Source organism: Dryas octopetala, chromosome 4, assembly GCF_963921425.1.
Source record: "Dryas octopetala chromosome 4, drDryOcto1.1, whole genome shotgun sequence".
In the NCBI taxonomy this organism is placed as follows: Eukaryota; Viridiplantae; Streptophyta; class Magnoliopsida; order Rosales; family Rosaceae; genus Dryas; species Dryas octopetala.
Window position 1 is genome coordinate 22,849,402 of NC_141369.1, and position 21,108 is coordinate 22,870,509.

At 36.3% G+C, this 21,108-nt stretch overlaps 2 protein-coding genes and 1 pseudogene across 4 annotated transcripts; all 3 read right to left on the minus strand.

Moving 5' to 3' along the window:
* Positions 1-192: 192 nt before the first annotated feature.
* On the minus strand, positions 193-3,465 carry LOC147288372 (protein trichome birefringence-like 19; annotated as a pseudogene). The gene is made up of 2 exons (XR_015121957.1): positions 2,935-3,465; positions 193-999 (listed from the first exon to the last, which is right to left on the minus strand). The product of XR_015121957.1 is annotated as a protein trichome birefringence-like 19 (transcript).
* Positions 3,466-13,825: 10,360 nt separating this feature from the next.
* On the minus strand, positions 13,826-17,130 carry LOC147288373 (zinc finger (C3HC4-type RING finger) family protein / BRCT domain-containing protein). The gene is made up of 7 exons (XM_086242114.1): positions 16,987-17,130; positions 16,753-16,886; positions 16,266-16,449; positions 16,001-16,144; positions 14,947-15,525; positions 14,567-14,743; positions 13,826-14,367 (listed from the first exon to the last, which is right to left on the minus strand). The coding sequence occupies exons 1-7, from the start codon at positions 17,128-17,130 to the stop codon at positions 14,191-14,193; spliced, it is 1,539 nt and encodes a 512-aa protein (XP_086098240.1). The 3' UTR covers positions 13,826-14,190.
* A 722-nt stretch (positions 17,131-17,852) lies between these two features.
* LOC147288374 (sarcolemmal membrane-associated protein) lies at positions 17,853-20,887 on the minus strand. 2 transcript variants are annotated; one of them, XM_086241337.1, is made up of 5 exons: positions 20,720-20,887; positions 19,913-20,477; positions 19,623-19,768; positions 19,397-19,494; positions 17,853-18,600 (listed from the first exon to the last, which is right to left on the minus strand). In XM_086241337.1, exons 2-5 carry the CDS (start codon positions 20,455-20,457, stop codon positions 18,127-18,129), a joined length of 1,263 nt encoding a protein of 420 aa, XP_086097463.1. In that variant the 5' UTR covers positions 20,458-20,477; positions 20,720-20,887; the 3' UTR covers positions 17,853-18,126. The 2 variants fall into 2 exon arrangements, with proteins under 2 accessions (XP_086097463.1, XP_086097462.1); XM_086241336.1 differs by having other exon boundaries at positions 19,913-20,481.
* Between the last annotated feature and the right edge of the window lie 221 nt (positions 20,888-21,108).

Sequence of the window (21,108 nt, forward strand, 5' to 3'; positions counted from 1 at the left end):
GCTTTTATGAGCTTTAAAAAGGCCTTTTCTCAAACTCAAACACATTTGGATATTGTTTTTGAGTTTAATTTTGTAGCCACTAAATATTACATCTTGAAACAAATTTTTAACACCAAAAACTCTGCAGCCAATGAATAATAATAATAATATCCATTGTATACCAAGCTAAATAATTAAATATTTATGATCACACTAATTTAATTTTTGGAGCTTCTCCTCAGTTGATCTCAGACCCTACATCTTCAACATCTCCAACAAGAAATCACTCCACGTGTCAATGGGTCCTGGCAAGCACCAGTGCACACAGTCATTATATACAATCACATTTTCATGTGGCCAATGCCCATATATACTTGGGTGACCATCTGGCCTTAACAATGTGGCCTGTGTTGTGTCCAAAAGCCTATATTTCAACCCTCTCTTTCTCCCTTCCTTCTCAGCAGCCCTAAACTCCTCCACTTGGATCATGTAGAGCTCCAAATTGGTACCCTCCAATTGGGTCTCATTGCTCCTAAACGGCATCATTCTCAGACAATTCCCACCTTCAATCCACGACCCATTTTCAAAATGTGATGGTGCAAAAGTCCTAAGGTATGTGATACCCTTAAAATTTTGTAAGCTATTGATGGCCTTAAAAGCTGTCCTAAATGCCTTTCTATACCCATAGTACATACCCACGTCTGGTACATTTTCTAGGAGGCAGTAATGGCACCCAGAAATTTGTTGATCTTCATAGTACACCATTGAACGAAAGAACCAATGCCCTGCAGAAATTATAAGGTAATCGAATTCATCGACTTGGGTTGTCCATGACTCGTCGAATTCGTCAAGGTAGAGCTCGAAAAGGCCAGTTTTGGTCTGACCATTGCTGGAGCCTGCTTCTTTGGACTTGACCAAATGTGGTGTCCAAAATTTGGCCATGGTGAAGTTGTAGGATGTGTATTTCCAGCGCATGAATCTCTCGTCTGATGTGTATGACACATCTATTGGATATTCCACCTGAAATTAAACATCAACAAAACAAAAACATTGTTGGGTTGCAACTGAGAAATTTTTGTTTGAACCCGTAATATATGACCTTCCTCTCGCAATAATTTTTACGAAAATTAATTTAATTTACTTTTTTCCTCCAATTAATTTAATTCACTTTGCAGGCCAAAAGCTTTATCTTAGAGACGTTGAAGGGCTAATCATTCATGTTACATGCATATTAGCAGGCATGTCCAGAGACTTCAGACTGTTATAAAAAAATATAATATTTATTGTTAATAGGTAAAACTGAACATGCACAGGGTTTTAGATAACTAATCTATTTAATAATTCATTATAGTAATACACATCTACAGTATATAATACATGGGGAATAGTTGTTGGATGGTTAATTAAGCCACCAGCCAGATCTATGGATTTAGAAATTAGAAGACAGTTTTCTAGACAATTATCTGGGTTATTCCATCAAATATATGTCATGGAGACCCATATATATTGCTATTCAATCTTGGATTCTCAAAAAGCTTTATTGTATAAAGTATTCCAACTCTGATGTACTGATTCTGGTGTTACTTTAGTGTAGCCAGTTTAATTAAGTGAATAGATCACAAATTTTAAATAATATAGAACATATGCATGTGGTCCGATGTACAATGTGTATGGTCTGAAAAAGACATATTAGATGTCACATAATATTGGAAGGTACCTTTCCGGGTTTTAGTATAGGTTGTAATTACAACCTTACCTAGTTGATAAGGTTGTAATTATCACCTTACCTAAAGATGGGAGGTAATGGTTAGGTAGTTGTGTTTTTTACTGTTTGTATTGTAAATCAGTCATAGTTGTATGGCCTTAAGTATGGGCTCCCCTTCTTTTCCTGTTTTGTCTTGGAGAGTTGTTAGTCGTTGATTTTTCCTGCTGTATCTTTCATGTATTTATATTGGTTTCCTTGTAACCAAAAGATTGATCAATACACAAAAACTGGGTTTACATTTTCAACACATAAATTGAAAGGAAATTAAGAAAACAGAGTGGAATAAGCAGCAATTTTAATTTCTGTCTGAAAAATATCTCCATTGACATTATTTAAGAAAGCCTCGAAATGTTTTCATTGGTGTGCTGTGTGCATTATTATAATGTGCAATGCAAGACATACTCATTGGCATGCACCAGGCGGTGGGCAAAGATTCCTTATCATGTAAGCTTAGCTACTCGACAAAACATATACAGTAAATAATATTAACAAAGTCTGTAGTCTGCATTGTGTATATTTACCTAATCCTTTGTCCTACAATTACATAAAGGCTTAGGTCAACTAACCTTCTGCTGATCTGAATCGATCTCATGCATGAGACAAACTTAACTATCAAGATCCAGATGTATATATATATATATATATATATATATATAACAAATTAAGTTAACTCAAAGCTTTACTTTAGGTTAGATTGGATGCACCAGCTGTCTTAACAATGTCAAATCGAGTCACAAAAAGGCTTTTATCAACAAAATATTCTATGCTAGACATGCATATAGCTAGCCCGGGCTAATACAGATTCTTAGATGTAATCAAGAGAGATCAGTTTGGTTTACATGCATATACGGTAAAGGTTTATTTCCCGTCATTAAATATATATACCTAATTATTCTTATTACAATATCTTCAAAGTCTTTTATGACTTCACTAATATTTTGTACTTATATCTAAAATAATGTCATTTTAAAATTTTATAAGCATAACCATTCTCAGTCAACTAAAAATATTTTAGAACTATAACAACTTGCAATTAGTAAAAATTAAGTGTTTTGAATTTAAAATTTATATTGAAAAATAATAATATAAAAAATATAAAACTACGTAATTTTAAAAAATAAATATAGAATCAACCCAAAAAAATAAAGACCCGGACTCGATTAGAATCAAAGAGAGTTATAATTACGTACCCTAGAGAGGAGGCATATCAAGGACTGCATTTGGTTTCTACCCAGAGAGTCTCCAACAAAGGCCATGGATTTGCCTCTAAGCAACTCGAGGAACTGGGCGGGGTTGAAAACGGGTAGCTCACACCCATCTGGCTTCCACCTCCATTTCATGAACTCTGTGTCTGGTCTTCCATACTTCATGCAGTTCTGGTGCTCTTGAATTGCCCAACATGTCTTGTTTGTGTAATAAGGTGCCTCTGGATTTGGCACCCACTCCCCAGTAAATATGTCACACTTTGTATTTGACAAACTTGTAGACAATTCCTCCTCATGATCATGATCATGATGATCATCCTTATTAGAATAATCATAAGATGATGAAGTGGGCAATAACAATACTGGCTTTGAATTTATAGTTTTTGAGAGAAATATTGCAAGAAGAAGTAGGACCAAGACTAGTAGTACTACTTTTTTTGAAGTTGATGATGGCTTTTGTGGTGCCTGGTATTTCCCATAGGGAAGCTGATCATGAATGGCTTGGTGATGCTTCATTGGAGATGATGATCGAACAGAGAGAGAGAGAGAGAGAGAGAGAGAGAGAGTTCTAATTTTCTAAAGGGCGGAGGGATCGAAGAGAGCCTGCTAGGCAGATGGGGACATATGGGTGTGGAAAATTTCAAAGAACACAAGGAGGTAGTCAGGCTCCTTCTCGTTGAGGTATACATCAACTTATTTATGTTGAGGTATGACCTTGTTGGGGTCCACACGAGTGGTTTTGTGTCGATCCGAACCGTTCGCAAGGATCATCTTCATTGATAGATCATCCTTGCAAAAAATTAGCCAAATCGGAAATTATTTGCCTATCTAACTTTGATAAAACAAATAGACGGTTTCATCGAAAATATTTGGTTCGTCCATTTATTTGATCAAAGTTAGATAGACAAATGATTTCCGATTTGGCTAATTTTTTGCAAGGATAATCTATCTATGGAGATGTAAAAATATCGACACAAAACAACTCGTGTGGGCCCCAACAGGCAGTGCCGTTCCTGACATTTTAGAGGCCCGAGGCGAAAATCTGAAATGGACCTTTTGTACAATATATATATATATAATTCTACATGTTTTTCATTTATTTTTACTTGAAAATTCAAAAGAAAATAATAAAATGATATCACACTTTATACAAATTTTGAATAAAAAACTTCGGACAAGAAATAATTAAAGTTATAGGGCCTTTGAACATACAAACTTTGAACAAAAAGAAATTAAACTTTGAGCAACTATGTGATCAAATGCACCACCTAAAACACACAATTACAATAAGATAAAGACCAAAACAGTTAATGAAAATGCCTGAAAACAGGGCTAAGAAAGAGATTAAGACTCGAGAGAAGATTGAAGAGGGGAGCTAAAGGCTAAAGGCTTGAGAATCGAATGGATTAACTTCAAGCCTTCAATTTAATTGAATCAATTAATTGAGGATTGAGGAAGAGAGCGACTGGGAAACTGAATTAGTCTGGGCGAGCTGAAATCCTGAGAGAGAAAGAGAGAGAGAGAGAGAGAGAGAGAGAGAGAGAGAGTAAGATATTTGTTTAAGAAAAAAAAAAAAAAACATTTCAACTTTCAACTTCATTTTTTTTTTTCCCAAGGCATGTGCAATGATTATGCACCTTTGGGCCAATAACTTTAGACCCCACTTAAAAAAAACTATAATTTCTAACCACCAGCAATTATATATACACACTAACGTTTTTTTTTTATAACAACACACTCAGGCTACTTAGCAGCAATTATATATATATATATTTTATTATTTTAAATATTATAATATATACGATATATATATAAAATAATAAAAAATTTGGGCCCCCCTTGAAATTGGGCCCTGGGCGGTCGCCCCTGGTGCCCTTGCTCAGGGACGGCTCTGCCAACAGGGTATACCTCAACATAAATAAGTTGAGGTATACCTCAACAGAAGGAGCCTGAGGAGGTAGTTAGTATAAAAATTATGACATTTTATAATATACTTATAAAATATATATACGTGGTTTGTGGGGTGTGCAATGTGCATGATGCTACCCCAAACCAGATCGATCTGATCTTCTCTTAGCCCTTTTCATTTGGAGTATACGACCCTGCATGTTTCAAGAGAATCGATCATCGAGATTGAAAAAAATAAAAAAAATTATATAAAAAATAAAAAAATTATAGTGTGATGAAGGAATCACAGCCCACATCACAAAAATATACATACAGCTCTAGTATTATATGGTAACTAAGCTAACATCATATCAGGAAAAGGGATATCAATTCTAGCTCAAAAAACCTTATATCATTTGGTGTTAATGATCAAGAAGCCATTAATTTCAATTAATTTATATAAAGGGTACGTAGTTAGAAGTTTAATTCAAATGCATGATGATCAATTTGTAAAACAGTCAGTGTTTTCAAAGGCGTTCTTCAGGCGCGCCTCAAGGCGCGAGTCATGGCGAGGCGGCGGCCGATTGCGCACGACGTCGCCGGAATCTGTAAAAGGACTGAAAGGCGACGGCAAGGCGTTGAAGGCGGACGCCCCGCGACCACCTCTGCGGGATTTTTTTTTTCAAAAACTCAGTCCCAAAACTTTCCGATCCGGTAACGGTCTCAGCAGCAACTCCTCTGAGAAGTCTTCGTCGGCGACCGGTGACCCCAAGGCAACTTTGGACAAGATGATTGGGCCGAAAAGCAAGAGAGAGAGTAAGAGGATCGGTCTAAGATGAAGAAAAAGAAGGGCCATGAGTGACCTTGAATTAGAGTGTGGGTTGCGACTTGCGAGCAGTGTTTTCAAAAGCTGAATAGCTGGAAGTTTGGTTCAGTGAAAGACTAGTGAAGTGACTAGTTATGTTGGTCTGGGCTTGGGCCTTTTAGAAATATTAATGGGCTTTTCAGTTTTTTGCTCAGATTAAGGCCCAATGCTTGTGGATGAAAATGATGAAGTAGAACTAGAAGCTCCTCTTCAATTTGATAATGTGCTTCCTCCTTCCCACATCGATTCCTTCGACAAGGATGATAGTGATATTAGTTTGAATGATATTGATGATAATGAGTGGGATGAATGAAGTGGTTGTTTTTACTATGTTTTTGTGAATGATCTTATTAGATCAATATGCTTGTTTGGATTTCTATTTAATTTGGACAATATTATTGAATTTGATATGTAATATGGATGATTTTTATTTATGAATGACAATTAATACTATTTTTTAGCTATATAATTATTTGGATTTTTTTCATATTTAGTACCTGAACTTTGACCATTGTCTTAATGTGGTACCTAAACTTTTATTTGTCCCAATTGAGTACCTAAACTTTTATTTTGTGTCTAATAGGTACCAAAATGAATTTCTGTTAAAATTATCAACAAAAGTTAGGGGCAATATAGTCACTTCAAAAAATTTATTTTTTAATTTTAATTTTTAATTTTTTTTGTTTGTTGTGTGTATTTTTTTAATAATTTTAAACATATAAAGAAAATAATTAAAATATACTTTGACTATATTGCCCCTAATTTTTATTGACAATTTTAACAAAAATTCATTTTGGTACCTATTAGACACAAAATAAAAGTTTAGGTACTCAATTGGGACAAATAAAAGTTTAGGTACCACATTAAGACAAGGGTCAAAGTTTAGGTACTAAATATGAAATAAACCCTAATTATTTTTATAATTTTTTTATTATTATATTTTTTTATGCCCGAAAGGCTTACGCTATACGCGTCAAGGCTTACGCCTCGCCTTGCGAGACTGCAAACGCCTCGCGTGACGCTTTTGCGTCTGAAAACACTGAAAACAGTCCAAGTGATCATGACCAGATGATGACGAGGCTTGTTTCAGCATCATTGAAAAGTTTGCTAATTATATATGCATGGGAACTGGGCATAATTAAGCATGTGCTGAGATAGTCCGGCCCCATGGCATACTCATTGGTTTAAGCTTCAGAAAAGAACATGAAAAAAACAAAATTATGATTTGAAGTTTCCGGCCTGTTTACTCAACCCGTTTAAGTTAATTATCTTTCTACGATTTTCTTAACTTTATACATATATATGTCCTTTAAATTAAAATTAATATCTATCCATATAATCATTGAATATTTTCGGCCCAATAATGGAGAAAATAATATGATCACTTGCATCATATTTTGATGGATATACAATTAAACGTACTATATACATAAACAATTATAGATTGGGTGCTAGCTTAACAAATACAAAAGAAAAGGGACACACACAGGTATAATTTGTCTCCATAGACTCCACATACACATTATATCAGTTGGTATTACATTACTATTGTTTGTGGATAAACCCACACCGATCCAACAGCCAATCATGGCTGGACACGTGGCCGGTCAGACCTAATTCCAGTGTTTGACTTCTCGGTGGTCAAGCTTTGACCTCCACATCATCACGTAGCTCGGCACTTCTTCTGTCAGCTCAGATCGGATCAACATGGCGAGCCCTTCGTGCCCGAACCGACGATCTTCCAAAGGATCGAGTGTTCATCTTTCCTTAGTCATCCCGGTTCGGCTCGGCTCGGCACTAAGGGAACATCCTTTCGGATCCTAGTCACAACCAGCTACGACTCGGAAGGATCACCACCTACTGGATCGGCTCGGTTCGAAAAGTCCATGACCGACCCGATCACACATGGACTTCATGTGTGCGCATAGGGACATGTGTTTGGGTCGGCTCGGCTTCCCACCGCCATTCCAAGGAAGATCACGTTGGGACGAACCGCCATACTTAAATGCACCTGACAAGATCCTCTGACAAATGAGACTTCCCAGCTCACATTCATGACTATTGAGGCAGTTCACCTGAATCTTCCATACTTGCATTCAATGCAGCATTGAATGCAAAGGAGGTGGGTAGCTGTGCATGCCATTGTTCACGACCGAACGCGTGGATTTTTGTCAACCAGCCAACCACATGCAGGTAACTTACTCATCACAATCTCTTTTGCCTATATATACCAACTTATATGCACAAAATCAAGGATCTAGCTATCAATCCTTCACCAGAAAAACATCTACACAAAACTTTCACTCACCCAAGAGCATACCCAACTGGCTAAGAATAAACCCGGAACATTTACCTTGTTCTTCCTATTCTCCCAAGTTCATCCCTTGTTCTTCCTCACCTATTTTCAAACATCATCAAACACACATCACTGACTTCATCATCGGAGTGTGTTTGGCTGGTACCACACCGGCCCATCTCCTTTGTTCTCGTTTTTCTTACAGGAAGATCTCGCATCATCATCCAGCAATGCTTCAAATCAGCCAAGTCACCATTTCTGAGTTGTTGCATCTATCTTACGGAAATTTGCACCAACAACTATCATATTTTTCCATCCCCTTTATTAAAATGCTGATATTAATTATCATGTTATATATAAGTGTATATGTATGGTACTACTTAAGCTGAAAAATTAGGTTGGGTTCTAATCATAACCACTGTGATATATATCTTCGATCTTCTGAAGACTTTGTGATATGGTGGCTCCACCACTTAAATCAGATTAATTATTGTCATTTTAATTAATTATACATCATGTACAATATGTAGTATGATTTATGAATTAATAATTTAATATGCCTCTTTAATTAATTAATTTAATTAATTATTAATGTGTTCCCCTTTTCTTTCTTTATTTTTAAACCTTTAAGTAGGTGTTACATATATCTGCCATCATGAATGTTGACTGAATATATGATTGGGATGTTTAGCTAATTGACTTCAAATTAATTTTTGGTTTAAAATACAAGTAGTGGGTGAAGGTGATGACTGTTGCCTGTTGGCCAAGGTGTTTTATTTGCTAGGCTTTGAAATAGAGAAAATGTCGGACCATTTTAGGCTATCACCCAAAAAGCGATATTGGGTCATGCCTAAATTTGGGTGTACTGGAAAATGAAACACTTTGGGCTTACATTGTTCTTCTTCTCTATTGGGCCCAAAAGTAGTGGTTTTCTTAGCAGAGATTCATCTCCGACATCAGGTCATGTCTCTTTCCAGGAAAGTTGGCCCAAAACCTAGTTGGTTCTTATGAGGCCCATCGAGCTCCAATATGGGTTTGTATCCCCTTCTCTATTAGTCGTGGATGGGTGGGTTTGATCATTGGTGGCGATTGGCTAAAATAGACTGCAAAAAGGTGGGATAACTAAGCTCGATAATATATGACCAAAAAAATAGAAAATACAATATAAAAGAAAGAGAAAATTACAGATTTAGTCCAGTTATTTTATACCTAGTTCAATTTTGGTCCACAATCTTTTTTAAGTTCTGTTTTGGTCCACTAATTGTTTGACTTGTTCAATAAAGGTCCAGATTTGTTTTCTCAAATTTGGCCTGCTTTTTACCCTATCAAATCTCACCCAAATTCAGCAAATATATACTTGTTTTAAAGCTATGCATTTCTTCTTCACAACCATATAAAGATCATTCAAATTGGAGTTCTAAAACTCAAGATAATTGACCCTAAAGTAGGGTACCCAAAACTGCCAATTTTTCAAATTTCACCAAATCTCAATTCTCTTAGATTATAATACTCCAAATTTGTTTTTATGACTAAGAAATGATGAAATATAACTTATACTTCAATTATAATTGAAGAAAACACAACCCAAAAGATTTAAAGTCACAAATCTGGACCTTTATTGAACAAATGAAACAATTAGTGGACCAAAACAGAACTTAAAAAAGATCGTGGACCAAAATTGAACTAGGTATAAAATAAATGGACCAAATCTGTAATTTCCTCTAAAAGAAAAAGCCGTTCTAAAGACTAAAGCCATCTTCCAACTTCCAAGTTCCAACACATTATAATAACACTGTGAATTGGTATTCTTTGAGTGATTTAAATCTCATTCTAATATTGACAAGTCATAAATTTTCATATAATAAGCATGAGAAATGTGAGTCATTAAATTGTAAAATTTTAGTAAGTGTTTGACAATTCAATAATTCATTTTTTAAATACTTATGTAAACTCACATTTTTTTATACTTATTATGTTTACATTTCTCATACTTACAAAAAAAATTCTCATCATATATATATATATATAAGGGTTAAAAAACATTATAAACTTCAATCAAGTGAGCAAAAGTAGAAGGATATTTATAACTTTTGGTTCAGTCCCCCAATAAACAAAAGCGTCCATATATATATATATGAAAATCCAAGTGACACAAGAAACACATGAAAAGGCTGTGGTCGTGTAACATTTCTGGATTCTGGTGTTTGAATCTTATGAGGCCAGGATTTGCACAACTTGCAATATTTTTTTGAAGTGTTAAAAGTGGGATGATGATGATTGATCATATAGATATAATTATAGAAGAATTGTATTAATTGACGATATGATCACGTTTACCTGACATTTTTGAGGGAATAAATGATCGTCCAATTAATGAAACAGAAGATATATAATTGAAGTTATTATTGATCGATCGGATTATGACTTATATGATGACATGTACCATTTGATATATATATATATATATATATTAATTTTCCGTGGAGGCAAGAAACTCAATTCATACATGATATATTCATGCAACCATTCCACTTGAAGAATGAAGTGTGGTGTGCTTTTCAAGGGAAATTTTCCAAAAAGCATTAATCCAGGAAAGTGGTTTTAATTTGGTGCTTTTGGACTGACATAGATTGCTAGGAAAGCAGATTTGGTACCAGGCTGGATGCCAAAAACAGGTACCAAATCTGCTCACGATTGCTAGATGCATATATTAAAACACAAACTTTAATTTAGGAATTAGGACATCCATGTCTCTCTCTCTTTCTGCGTACGTGGCTGCATGGCTATCTCAAAAATAGAGGTGGCCGGTGTACTGTGGCATTGCATGTCCACCTCTAGCTAGTTTTCACACTGATCACAATAATTAATTAGCTGGATTTGAAATTTTGATGACTAATAACCTCACGATTTTGTGACATATATTTAAGTATACTGATATTCTTAATTAAGGATAGACGCAAACCACTCCCTTAATTTTCTGTTGTTTGCCTCAAAAACGATCTTTCATATTTCATAATTCTCTTTTCTTTTTCTAATTTTATGTTTTCTGACACCTTCGAAATCATGTATATAACTTATATATTATATTTTGTAATATTAGAGAGACCATCTCTTTGTACCATTTAGTGTATCATCTCTCCAATAGAGATAAAATCCATTAATACAAGTGGAGTCCACATTTATTAGAGGGATGATATACTAAATGGTACAAAGAGATAATTTCCCTAGTATTTTCCTATAGGTACATATAACTTTAATAATCGAAAAAATTAGATTTATTGGATGTAATAGTCACTGAGAAATATAACTATTTTTTTTCCCTCTTTTTAAAAAAAGAGAATGGAAATGACCCTTCAATATTGCAGAGAATCAAGTCGTTATTGTAAACGGATAAAAAAAAGAGTCGAGTAGAACCTGCCCAAATTGTAGTATAAACACAAGCTTTTTTTTGTTTTTTTGGTCTGAAACTCAAGCTTATATTAAGTACTTGTGTGTGTACCACCCAAAAAGTATCAGAAGTCAGAGGGGTCTAAAAGACTCTCTCTCTCTCTCTCTCTCTCTCTCAATTTGTATTGCGTGGTAACTGGTAAGTCTTCCAAGTTGTATTAATAAACGATTACATTGTGACCTCCGCAACCGTTAAATTCATTCATATTATCTCTCTCACTTTGTTCTTTCCAAACACCCCCCCCCCCCCCTCCTCTCTCTCTCTCTCTCTCTCTCTCTCTAGCTGGCTCATTTCTTTGGTAATGGTAGGTCTCTAACCCTCTCTGAGCCCCATACTCTTTCCTTTTTAACCACTCCACCTTCTCATTCATTTTCACTCTCTCAAACTCTCTACCATTCAAACTTGACTTGATTTTCATTTGCCAAAACAGGTCATTTAATTTTCTCTCTTTTTGGTCTGCTTTCTTATATGCTAGTATTGGGTTAATTAGTTTGGTTTCTTTAATCATTCTTTGCTGACCATCATCAATTAATCTGCAGGTTTAGTGGTGAAATGGTGATGATGGGTTTGGATAGGTTGGTGGGGAATTTGAAGTCCAAGTTGAGGTCCTTGAAGATGCACAAGAAACCCAATTACTACGACAAGATTGAAAAGAGTGAGAGCATGAGAGTGGAAATTAGGAGCAAGAAGGCCAGAAAGCTCATTGAAAAGACTTTGAAAGTTGCTGACTCTCCCAAGACCAAAACTTTTGTTTTTTGATTGTATATATGAATTCAAAAACCAATTTCCGAATGCTTCCTCCCCTGTTTTGGATATAATTCACCCCCTCATGCAATAGAATAAGGTGATGAAGAGTCTTTTTTTCTCCCCTCTTTTTCATTTTCTCTCTCTCTCTCTCTCTCTCTCTCTCTCTCTCACACACACACACACACACACACACACACACACACATACAAACAAGTCACTCACAACCACATATGCATAATACTCGCCATATCTTCAAGAACACAAGGTGTGAATTGCAAACTTTGGAGAACCTTGTGAGTTTTTGTTAGTGATCATAGGAAGTAAATTCTTTACTATTGGACCACTAATCATATTTCTAGTGGGCAATTCAGTGGTTTAAGTTCCTTTTTCTCATGGATTATTCAGGAGCCATCACTAAATCTAAAAGGGTATTCTGACAAAGGGTATAATTGTTGAAGCTAGAATGATACCCAACACTTTGTTTAGCATCTTGAATATCGTTTGAAGCATATAATTTGGTACCTTAATGAATCCCAAATAACACAAAAATGCAACATATATAAGAAAGTCACAGCCCATGTGAATTAACATGGTTCTTTGTCCCCTCTTAATGGCAAGTGCAGGCATATAATTAAACTGTGAAGTTTGGTACAAACAATTTGTGCATCCTCATGCATTTGTGCATCCTTTTCTACTTTCCAACCTACTACACCCCACTAAGTATAATAGTGAAGAAATCATTTCCTAAAGCTCATTAACGATATTAAATTATGAGATTTGGATCATGGATCTGATCTGCTATACTTGTTTGTACTTATTTTTATTTTAGTTATATTTTTCAAATTAAAAAGACGAGATATGATGAGAATTTAAATTTGGTTATTTGCTTATATCAGTATATTCACTGATTTTTAATCTCATTGCAAATGTAAGAGTTCTCCCATAATTTAGGGTTTAATAATAAAACTTAAAGATAAGGTAATTTTTTTTATATAACATTTAGATTAAAAGTAATTAAAAAAAAATTAAAGGTAAAGCCATACCAAAATAAACAGAAGAGCCCGAATGAAACAGAGAATAGGAGGCAAAAGACAAAAAAAAAAAAAGAGTTAGCTCGTTCTGATGTGGTGGTAATTGTTTGCACATGAGATGAAGGCTTGATGGTGGACATCATGCATTTAACTTTTTCAAAGGCTAACATTAATTATTTCCGAAAAGCAATTCCACATTATTTTTCCACTACACATTATGGTTGTCCACATAATATATGGAAAATTGTTCCAAAAAGATTTTTTTATCTTTTTCTAAGGATGGATGAGTCATAGGACCACAAATCAATATCAACGTTGATAAATGCGATAAAAATCTAAAAATGATAGAAGGCATCCAAATAAATTCTATATTCAATATAATATGAGTTACTCGCAAATCAGAAAAGCTTGGTTCTTCTTGCATTACTTTTTTAGACATTGAAAAGCCAAAGGGTCCATTGATAACATTATACCTTTTTTTCTTTTTTGTTTATTAAAAAGATAGAGGGGAAGGGTATATGAGAGTGACAAAAGAAATGGGAAAGATGATGAAAAGAGTAATAATAGATAGAATAATTTTTGTCATCATTACGCATATCAATGTTTCGAGCAACTGGGGTTCTAGTTGTAAGTTTCATGAAACTTCACACTCCTAATACGATTTGTTTGCAGAAAATCACAGTCTGGACAATCAGATCTAAGATCTATGTATCATATCTAGAAACATTCGTACAATCAAATCCCTTGGTTTCAACTCAAGTTTGAGAAGAAATTTATTTTCTTTTACCATTTTTCTGCAAACGATATAGACTATAATACGAGAATGGGAGAGCTAAAGAACAGCATCCACTACCAGTGTTGTTGACTGCTTAAATTCGTTCAAATACTCGATCACAAGCACAATATCAGCCTTTTGCCGTAACTATATTTGAATGATTGAGGCATCCTTATATTCTGCAGACGCATATCAATGACTGTAATGGTAAAGCATTCGGAGATCCTTGCAGTGAATGCATGTCCATGGTAACAAAGGAGGGTCCAGGCAGTAGGAATGGATGCACCGAATTTGGCAGAGCTGACAACTGATGAGAAGATCTTCAGGTTCTCGACGACGACATGCACCACAAACAGCTGCTGATAAGGACTGTTTAACCCAAAAGATAATAATGAAAAAAGAACAATTAGCCACAAGGACTACCAAATCAGCACAAACTTTTGATCATGTAAGGACAACAATGAACACTTCAAAAGCTTCAGCAAGAGTAAGCAGTAGAAGGGTGTTACCAAAGAGAGGGGGTTTAATACCAAGTCTACCAACACACCTAGAGGAGGTTTACTCATACCTGAGCAGAAAAACTGGGTGTTCTTTGGTCAGCAAGAATTGATATGTCCATTTTTGGGGCAGATGGAATGGTTTGAGAGTATATTTTCTGATCAATAGTGTCTGCACCATCAACCTTGGTAATGGTTGTAAAACTAGCCTTGCATAAAGGGCATGTTGATATCTTTCTCCTTGAAGCCTGCATATACCATCACCGACTTATGAATTTTGCATCCTTAGAAAAATAATGATCAACAAAGAAAAGAAAGAAACACTAAATCATGGCTAATTCATGGGAAGGTCAAATAATTTATATTTGAAACTGGAACAAAAAGCTGTTAGAGTTTAGTTAAACACCGTACAATTCTAAAATAATAAAGTGGACGAGAATAGAATGTATACCATGTGATCAGCCCAGTTTTCGATGCATGAATAACAGAATCGATGGCCACATGGCAAAATTCCTCGGGTTGAACTAAATTCTGTCCAGCATATAACACATGATAACTCCAACGAAGAAGGAATTTTAGTGGCATGTTCAATCTCAAACTTGTTTTCCAATTCCTCTTTTGAGTTGTCGACATCAAAGCGTCCATTGTGTGGAGTTCCCTCAAGAGCACTTGGTGCATCCTCAACAAATATATTTGGATCCTCGGAAGCAGATAGGTGATTCCCATCAACCTCCTCAACATCGTTAAGACCTTCACTTCTGATCCCTCTTCGTTCAGTTTCCAATATACTACTGTTTCTTACTTCACATGAATCGTCAGAAAGGACTGTGACATCACCATTATGTGTATTTTGAAATCTGATTGGGTGGCATTCTTGATCAGAGCCTGAGAGTGCTGATTCAGCCATATCTCTGCCAATATTCTTTTTCACAAGCTTCCTTCCTTTACGTGAAGTTTCCGCCATGTTGCTTCCATTACCATTAGAAATATTTCTTTTAGCTCTCACCAAACGTGTGGAAGACTCTTGACGCTTCTCAGTTGGGATAAAAAAAGGATGTTAAGATTGCAATCATGATATATTGATTAATTCTCAATTATCCAATATCGCAAATTTAAGGCCATAAATTCATTTTTACTTGAACTTAGAGCTATCAGACTTGTAGGACATTACTGTTTGAGAAGTGCTTGAAAATTGATAATAAGAAAGCTTATTCTGGCGCAACCCAAGTCCACAATCAATATAGAAGAGAAGACCACCAAAGGCAAAAGAAGAATGAAAAAAAAAAAAAAAAAAAAAGCTAAGAAGTAATGCATTTGGTAGAGTCCATAATTAAAAAGAGGATTAATGTATTTTTCTGTCCCATAAAGTGCATATGTAGATGACTTGCTATCAAAATAGAGTGCTCTAACCCTCAAACTGAATCTGAACTCTTTAACAAAAGCAACATTTTTATAAAATGCGCAGGGGGGAAAAAAGTGCATAAAAGCATAGTCGAATTTATTACCTCCATTCTAAGTGATCTAGATAAAGGAGGATCTGGAAAACAGTGTCTGCTACTTGATCGCAGTTCTTCCTTTGAATTCCTTCTAACAGATTTCTGTTTTGACTTATGAAAACTGCTGTTTTCTTTGAATTCAGGGAACAATTTCTACAAAAATCACATAGAACAATATTGTCAGATCATTCAGAACCAAACAAGTCTGCCAAACTGAGGCAAACATATAAAGAGTGACAGCACAGAGAGAGAGAGAGAGTTTTACTACAGCTACCTCATTTAACAGACATGAATCAGTCAAACCAGCACGACGAGAAGCTCCACACCCCAAATTTATAATTTGTTCAGAGTCATCAGAAACATTTGATTTTTCAGAAAGCACTTTCCAGTTCTTAGTCGAAATCCCCGCTTTAGCAACAAGTGGAACTTCTAACAGTAAGTGCCCCACTTCCTGTCCACTGCATATAATTGAAACCTTTAAAAGCATAAATCCCTTATCACAAACTTATTTTGCAAGTCAAACACTTCAATTAAGCAACAGCTACAAGATAGACAAGTACTCTGAAAGTAATAGCTCAATGAAGCTAACAAAAATCCATTATCAAATCACTTATTCTAAAATCCCCAAAAAAGAAATTCACAGTCTCAATCTCGACAAAAATCATTTTTTTACTTTTTGAACTTTAAAAATGTTAACCACTCAGATGTAATCTAACATATTATTATGTAATAAAATGGGAAATGAAGAATCTTAGCCATACCTTTGTAAAACATAAGGATCCTCAGGAACTCGCCTTCCTTGCTTTATGCAATCCTCAATCCATCGATGGTTGACAACGATGGTATCCAACTTTTTAGCCAGTTCATATTTTTCTCCTTCGAATTTCCAACACACCTAATCACCCAATTCAAAAACGCATCCATAAATACAAAATGCAATAATTTTGCCCAATTATCACTGAAAATACATCCCTAAATGGGTCCTCAAAACGAACCAAGTGAGTGATCGACCGGGACATCGCACCGACAAAGCTCGCACCGGCATGAGAGATGAGCTTGATGAGGTCGCGGCGCTCCAAGCCGTGGTAACCGCTCACGGTTGCGACCACAGATTCCATGCCTTGAATCGGCCACACCATAGCCTCTGCAAGTGTACACACATACTTCAAAATGTGGATCCTTGTAAAACGACAGAGTTTCGAACCAAACCGATTGGTATATAAAATGCAATAAATTAACTATTAAGATTATAAAGGGAAAAATAAATCAAGACTTAAAATACTAGATCTTTAGGAAGCTTTAGAACAAACCCTAATGCCCTAATCTTGCAGAATATGCATCGAATCAAGCTCAATTAGGGTTTCGGAGAGAGAGAGAAAGAGAGTTTCACCATGAGATTGGGTGCGACGAAGCGAGTGGTGCTGCTCAGCCATGGAACAGGAATTGCCGGGAAATTAGAAAATTTTGAAATTTGCCGAGGACAAAGAAGAGAACCAAGGCCCCAATAAATTCGAGTGGATCTGGGCTTAGGGTGTGGTTTCAAACTTGGGCCATAGCCCAACTTGAAGACCCACGATGTAATACTTTGTTTATATAGACCATTAATACGAACGAAATAAAGGGCATGTTTTTACTTTTTAATAAAGCTATGACTTTTTTTTTTTTTTTTTTTTTTCTTTTTTAACTTTACTAGATGATAGGTTTTCAATAGTTAACTTAAAACTTTTCAATAATTAACGTTTAATATTATGTAATTATATTTCTAATGATGCAATGTACATGTGAACTTTTTTGGATATTAATGTACATGACTTTGTGTAGCCACAAAACTGCTTTACGTCTGGGTCCAGTATGATTTCTGAAACTGCAAACGATTTTACTTCTCATATGAATTTCTATTACAAACAACATCCGTGGCCTAGATCATCATCCACAACTGGTTGCAGAATACCCGTTAATTTTTCCCTCAACCATGTACAAAGAATGGAAGAAAGAAGCTGAAGACCAGAAATGGCCCAAAAACATGTTATTTAAGGTAGCGGACAACAGGAGATATAGAGAAAATTTTAAGAAATATCCTAACAACTACACTATTTCTGAGAGAGTTGGGTTGATATTTGGGAAATGCCACGAGCTCATCTTCGACCAGGGTTTCCTCCTCCTCGAGGGGGTGCCTCGTACCCACTTCCACCACGAGCAGGCGGTGTTGCAGAACCATAAGGTGCATTGCTTGTAGGCACATGTCCCTGAGGACCAGCAGCACCTCTAGACTGTGCATCATAGTTAACACCCCGGGATGGATCGTAACCAGGTCCTCTCTGCGCATCATAAACTGGTCTCTGTACATCATATCCAGGTCTCTGTGCATCATATCCAGGTCTCTGTGCATCATACATAGCTCCTCTTTGTGCATCATAACCAGGTCCTCTCAGTGCATCATAACCAGATCCTCCAGAGGCATCATAACCAGGCCCTCTTGGTGCATCATAACCAGTCCTTCCAGGAGGTCCAGATTGAGCTCCAACAAATGGAGGAGTTCCGGCGGCAGCAGTAGCACCAGCAGCGGCAGCAGTAGCAGCTGCAGTGGCAGGAGGGAAGGGGGCACGTCCCTGTTATGCAAAATATAGAGTAACAGTGCGTCAGTTTTCATTCACATCTCTCTGGAGGCAGTGATAGAAATATTTTTTCTAATTGAAAACAAAAAATGAAAAGCAAGAGTTTATCATTAGCCATATTCTTGATCATTTTTCAAAATCTACTTTAGTACTAATTTTAATTACATTACATGCCAACTGAAATTCCCAACCAAATTATTAGCAGTTTGGCTTTGAGATAGCAAAGGCTATGTATGTACATAACTGAGAGTTCATACTTGCTTTTTGTGACTAATTAGAATTTGTTTTAGTGCTCCAACAATAAGGTGTGGAAAAACACAGGTATGGTTGTCACCTACACATTTCGCATACATACCTTTTGACTCCGATTCCACTGTCTGGTAGGGAACATCTTTGGAGAAAAAATGCAAACAGAAAAAAAGATTTTGGACAACCACTGAAACAATTTCTAGCATCTTATTTAGTCACGATTCATAAATGAAAAGTCGAGCTTGAAGAATTTCAGAAATGCTTCAATCAGGATTAGCATGGTAGTATTGACATGATGATAATCTATTTTGATAAGTATTCAAGCAATAGTCTTGTGTTTGAGTGTGTGGATGAATAAGCTATTCATTTACCCAAAACGAACTAGACAATAGGTGCAGCAACACCAAGCTAAACGAAGCCAATCTCAGCTCAAACAATAAGGACAAAAACAACCTGGCATAGTACCCTAGTTTTACAATTTGAAGGTGAAAAATGAAAAGAAGAAAAACTAACAAAAGTCAAGATGTGGAAGATAACATACCTGGGGAACACCATAGCTGTCTTCATAAGCAGTTTGTCCCATAGCATGCCCAGAAGGCTCATTTTCGTTATTTCCAGGAGTCCCATAATAAGAGCCACCTGCATTTTGTTTCCACAGAGATGCCATCCACAATGTATTAAATTTCAAGGCAACCACTAAACAAGGAGATCCAAATTTACGCCTCCCACCCCCACCCCCCCAAAAAAAAAAAAACAGTAAAATTTACCAGTTCTTCTATCAGCAGTAGAATTATTCATTAACTCTGCTCGGAGCTTTTCGACCTCCCTAGCCATGGTAACATAGTTCTTCTCCATGACCTGAAGTGATTCAAGGTGGTCGTTGTATAATTTCTTTTCGTAGTCATAAGTAGCCCTGCATAGTCCAAAACAAAACCATAGAAGACGATGATGGGTTTTGCATAACTCAAAAAACCAAGTGAGCCAGAACAGAAATAAACACAAAAGCATTGAAGTCTGAACACATGAAAGTAAAATAGAGCAGAAGCAACAGAGAAACCTGCAATGCTGATACTCCTGCCTGAGGCCATCAAGCTGTGCCACTAAAGCAGGAATCTGCTGCACATTTGCATGAGCCCTCTGAAGGTCCTGACTGGTTTGTTGCACTTTGGCAATAAGTTCCTGCCTTGCCACAACCAAGCTCTGGGCTTCTGCTCGAGCCTGCTGCAGCTCCACCTTAACAGGCTCAGCTGACTTCAGCTCAGCTTCCATCTTCGCTATCTTATCCACAAGGTTCCTCATCTGCTGTTCCCTCTCGGACTTTATAGCTCCTAGCTGGGCATGCAATATCTGTAACTCATGTTGAGCACCTGCAAGCTCTTGCCTCAAGCTTCCATGGGTGGCAGCAATTCTCTGGTTTTCTGTTGCAAGCCTTTGCATCTCCACGTGTTGCTCGGCCAGCTTCTGCTCCATGACTTGTGGAGGAGGCAGCATATCAAATGGAGGAAAGGCGCCATGGGGCGGGCGTAGTCCCTGGCCGAATGGGTCGGGTCCCGGAAGAGGTCGTCGTAGATGAGCAGGTGGGATTCGACCTTTGCTTCCCATTTTCACCAATTCACTCTAGCCTGCCTAGCAATATTTGTACACTATGAGAATCACACTACGAAAATCACAATTGTCTTGCAAAGATTATTGCTTTGGAATTCAAAAAGAATGGGTTTCTATTGATTTTTGCTTTCAATTGCGAATCAGTCTTAATATCACGTCCAAAGTTAGATTTTTCCAAACCAACCCTAAAACTGTTTGGTCCCTGAGAAAATTTGGGAAAGAAAATAATTACCAGACTATCGTAGAACAAGATACTTACTTTATGAATTGGGTTTTACAAAAACAAGTCCTCTGCGGCACAATTTGAAGTACTGCCGCTCTCTTCTCTCTTCTCTCTTCTCTCTTCTCTCTTCAGTCTTCAGTCTTCTCTCTGCTCTCTGCTCTGCGCTAGTGAGAGTAGAGAGAGATGATTGGAATTTAGACGAAGCAATGACAGCAACAAGAAAAGAAGACGAGCTCCCTTGCATATTTGTTTGGGTTAATTTCAGTTAAGTAGTTCAAGTTTACTTCAAATTTCAATTTAGTATCTCAAGTTTAAAATTTTGCAATGTCATACCTTATATTTCTAATTTGTTATAATGTCATACCTCCATCAGTATGACTATTAAGAGATTTATTAAAAGTTGATGTGACACTTACATGACACTC

Excerpts from the sequence above, each read along its gene's own strand:
- LOC147288373 (XM_086242114.1), bottom strand. The coding sequence starts at position 17,130 with ATGGTGTGGCCGATTCAAGGCATGGAATCTGTGGTCGCAACCGTGAGC. Across the intron at positions 16,450-16,752 it reads GATCCTTATGTTTTACAAAG|TGGACAGGAAGTGGGGCACT; the intron begins GTATGGCTAAGA and ends AATTATATGCAG. Across the intron at positions 15,526-16,000 it reads CTAGATCACTTAGAATGGAG|CGTCAAGAGTCTTCCACACG; the intron begins GTAATAAATTCG and ends CCAACTGAGAAG.
- LOC147288374 (XM_086241337.1), bottom strand. The coding sequence starts at position 20,457 with ATGGGAAGCAAAGGTCGAATCCCACCTGCTCATCTACGACGACCTCTT. Across the intron at positions 19,769-19,912 it reads CAGGAGTATCAGCATTGCAG|GGCTACTTATGACTACGAAA; the intron begins GTTTCTCTGTTG and ends TGGACTATGCAG. Across the intron at positions 19,495-19,622 it reads TACTGCTGATAGAAGAACTG|GTGGCTCTTATTATGGGACT; the intron begins GTAAATTTTACT and ends AACAAAATGCAG.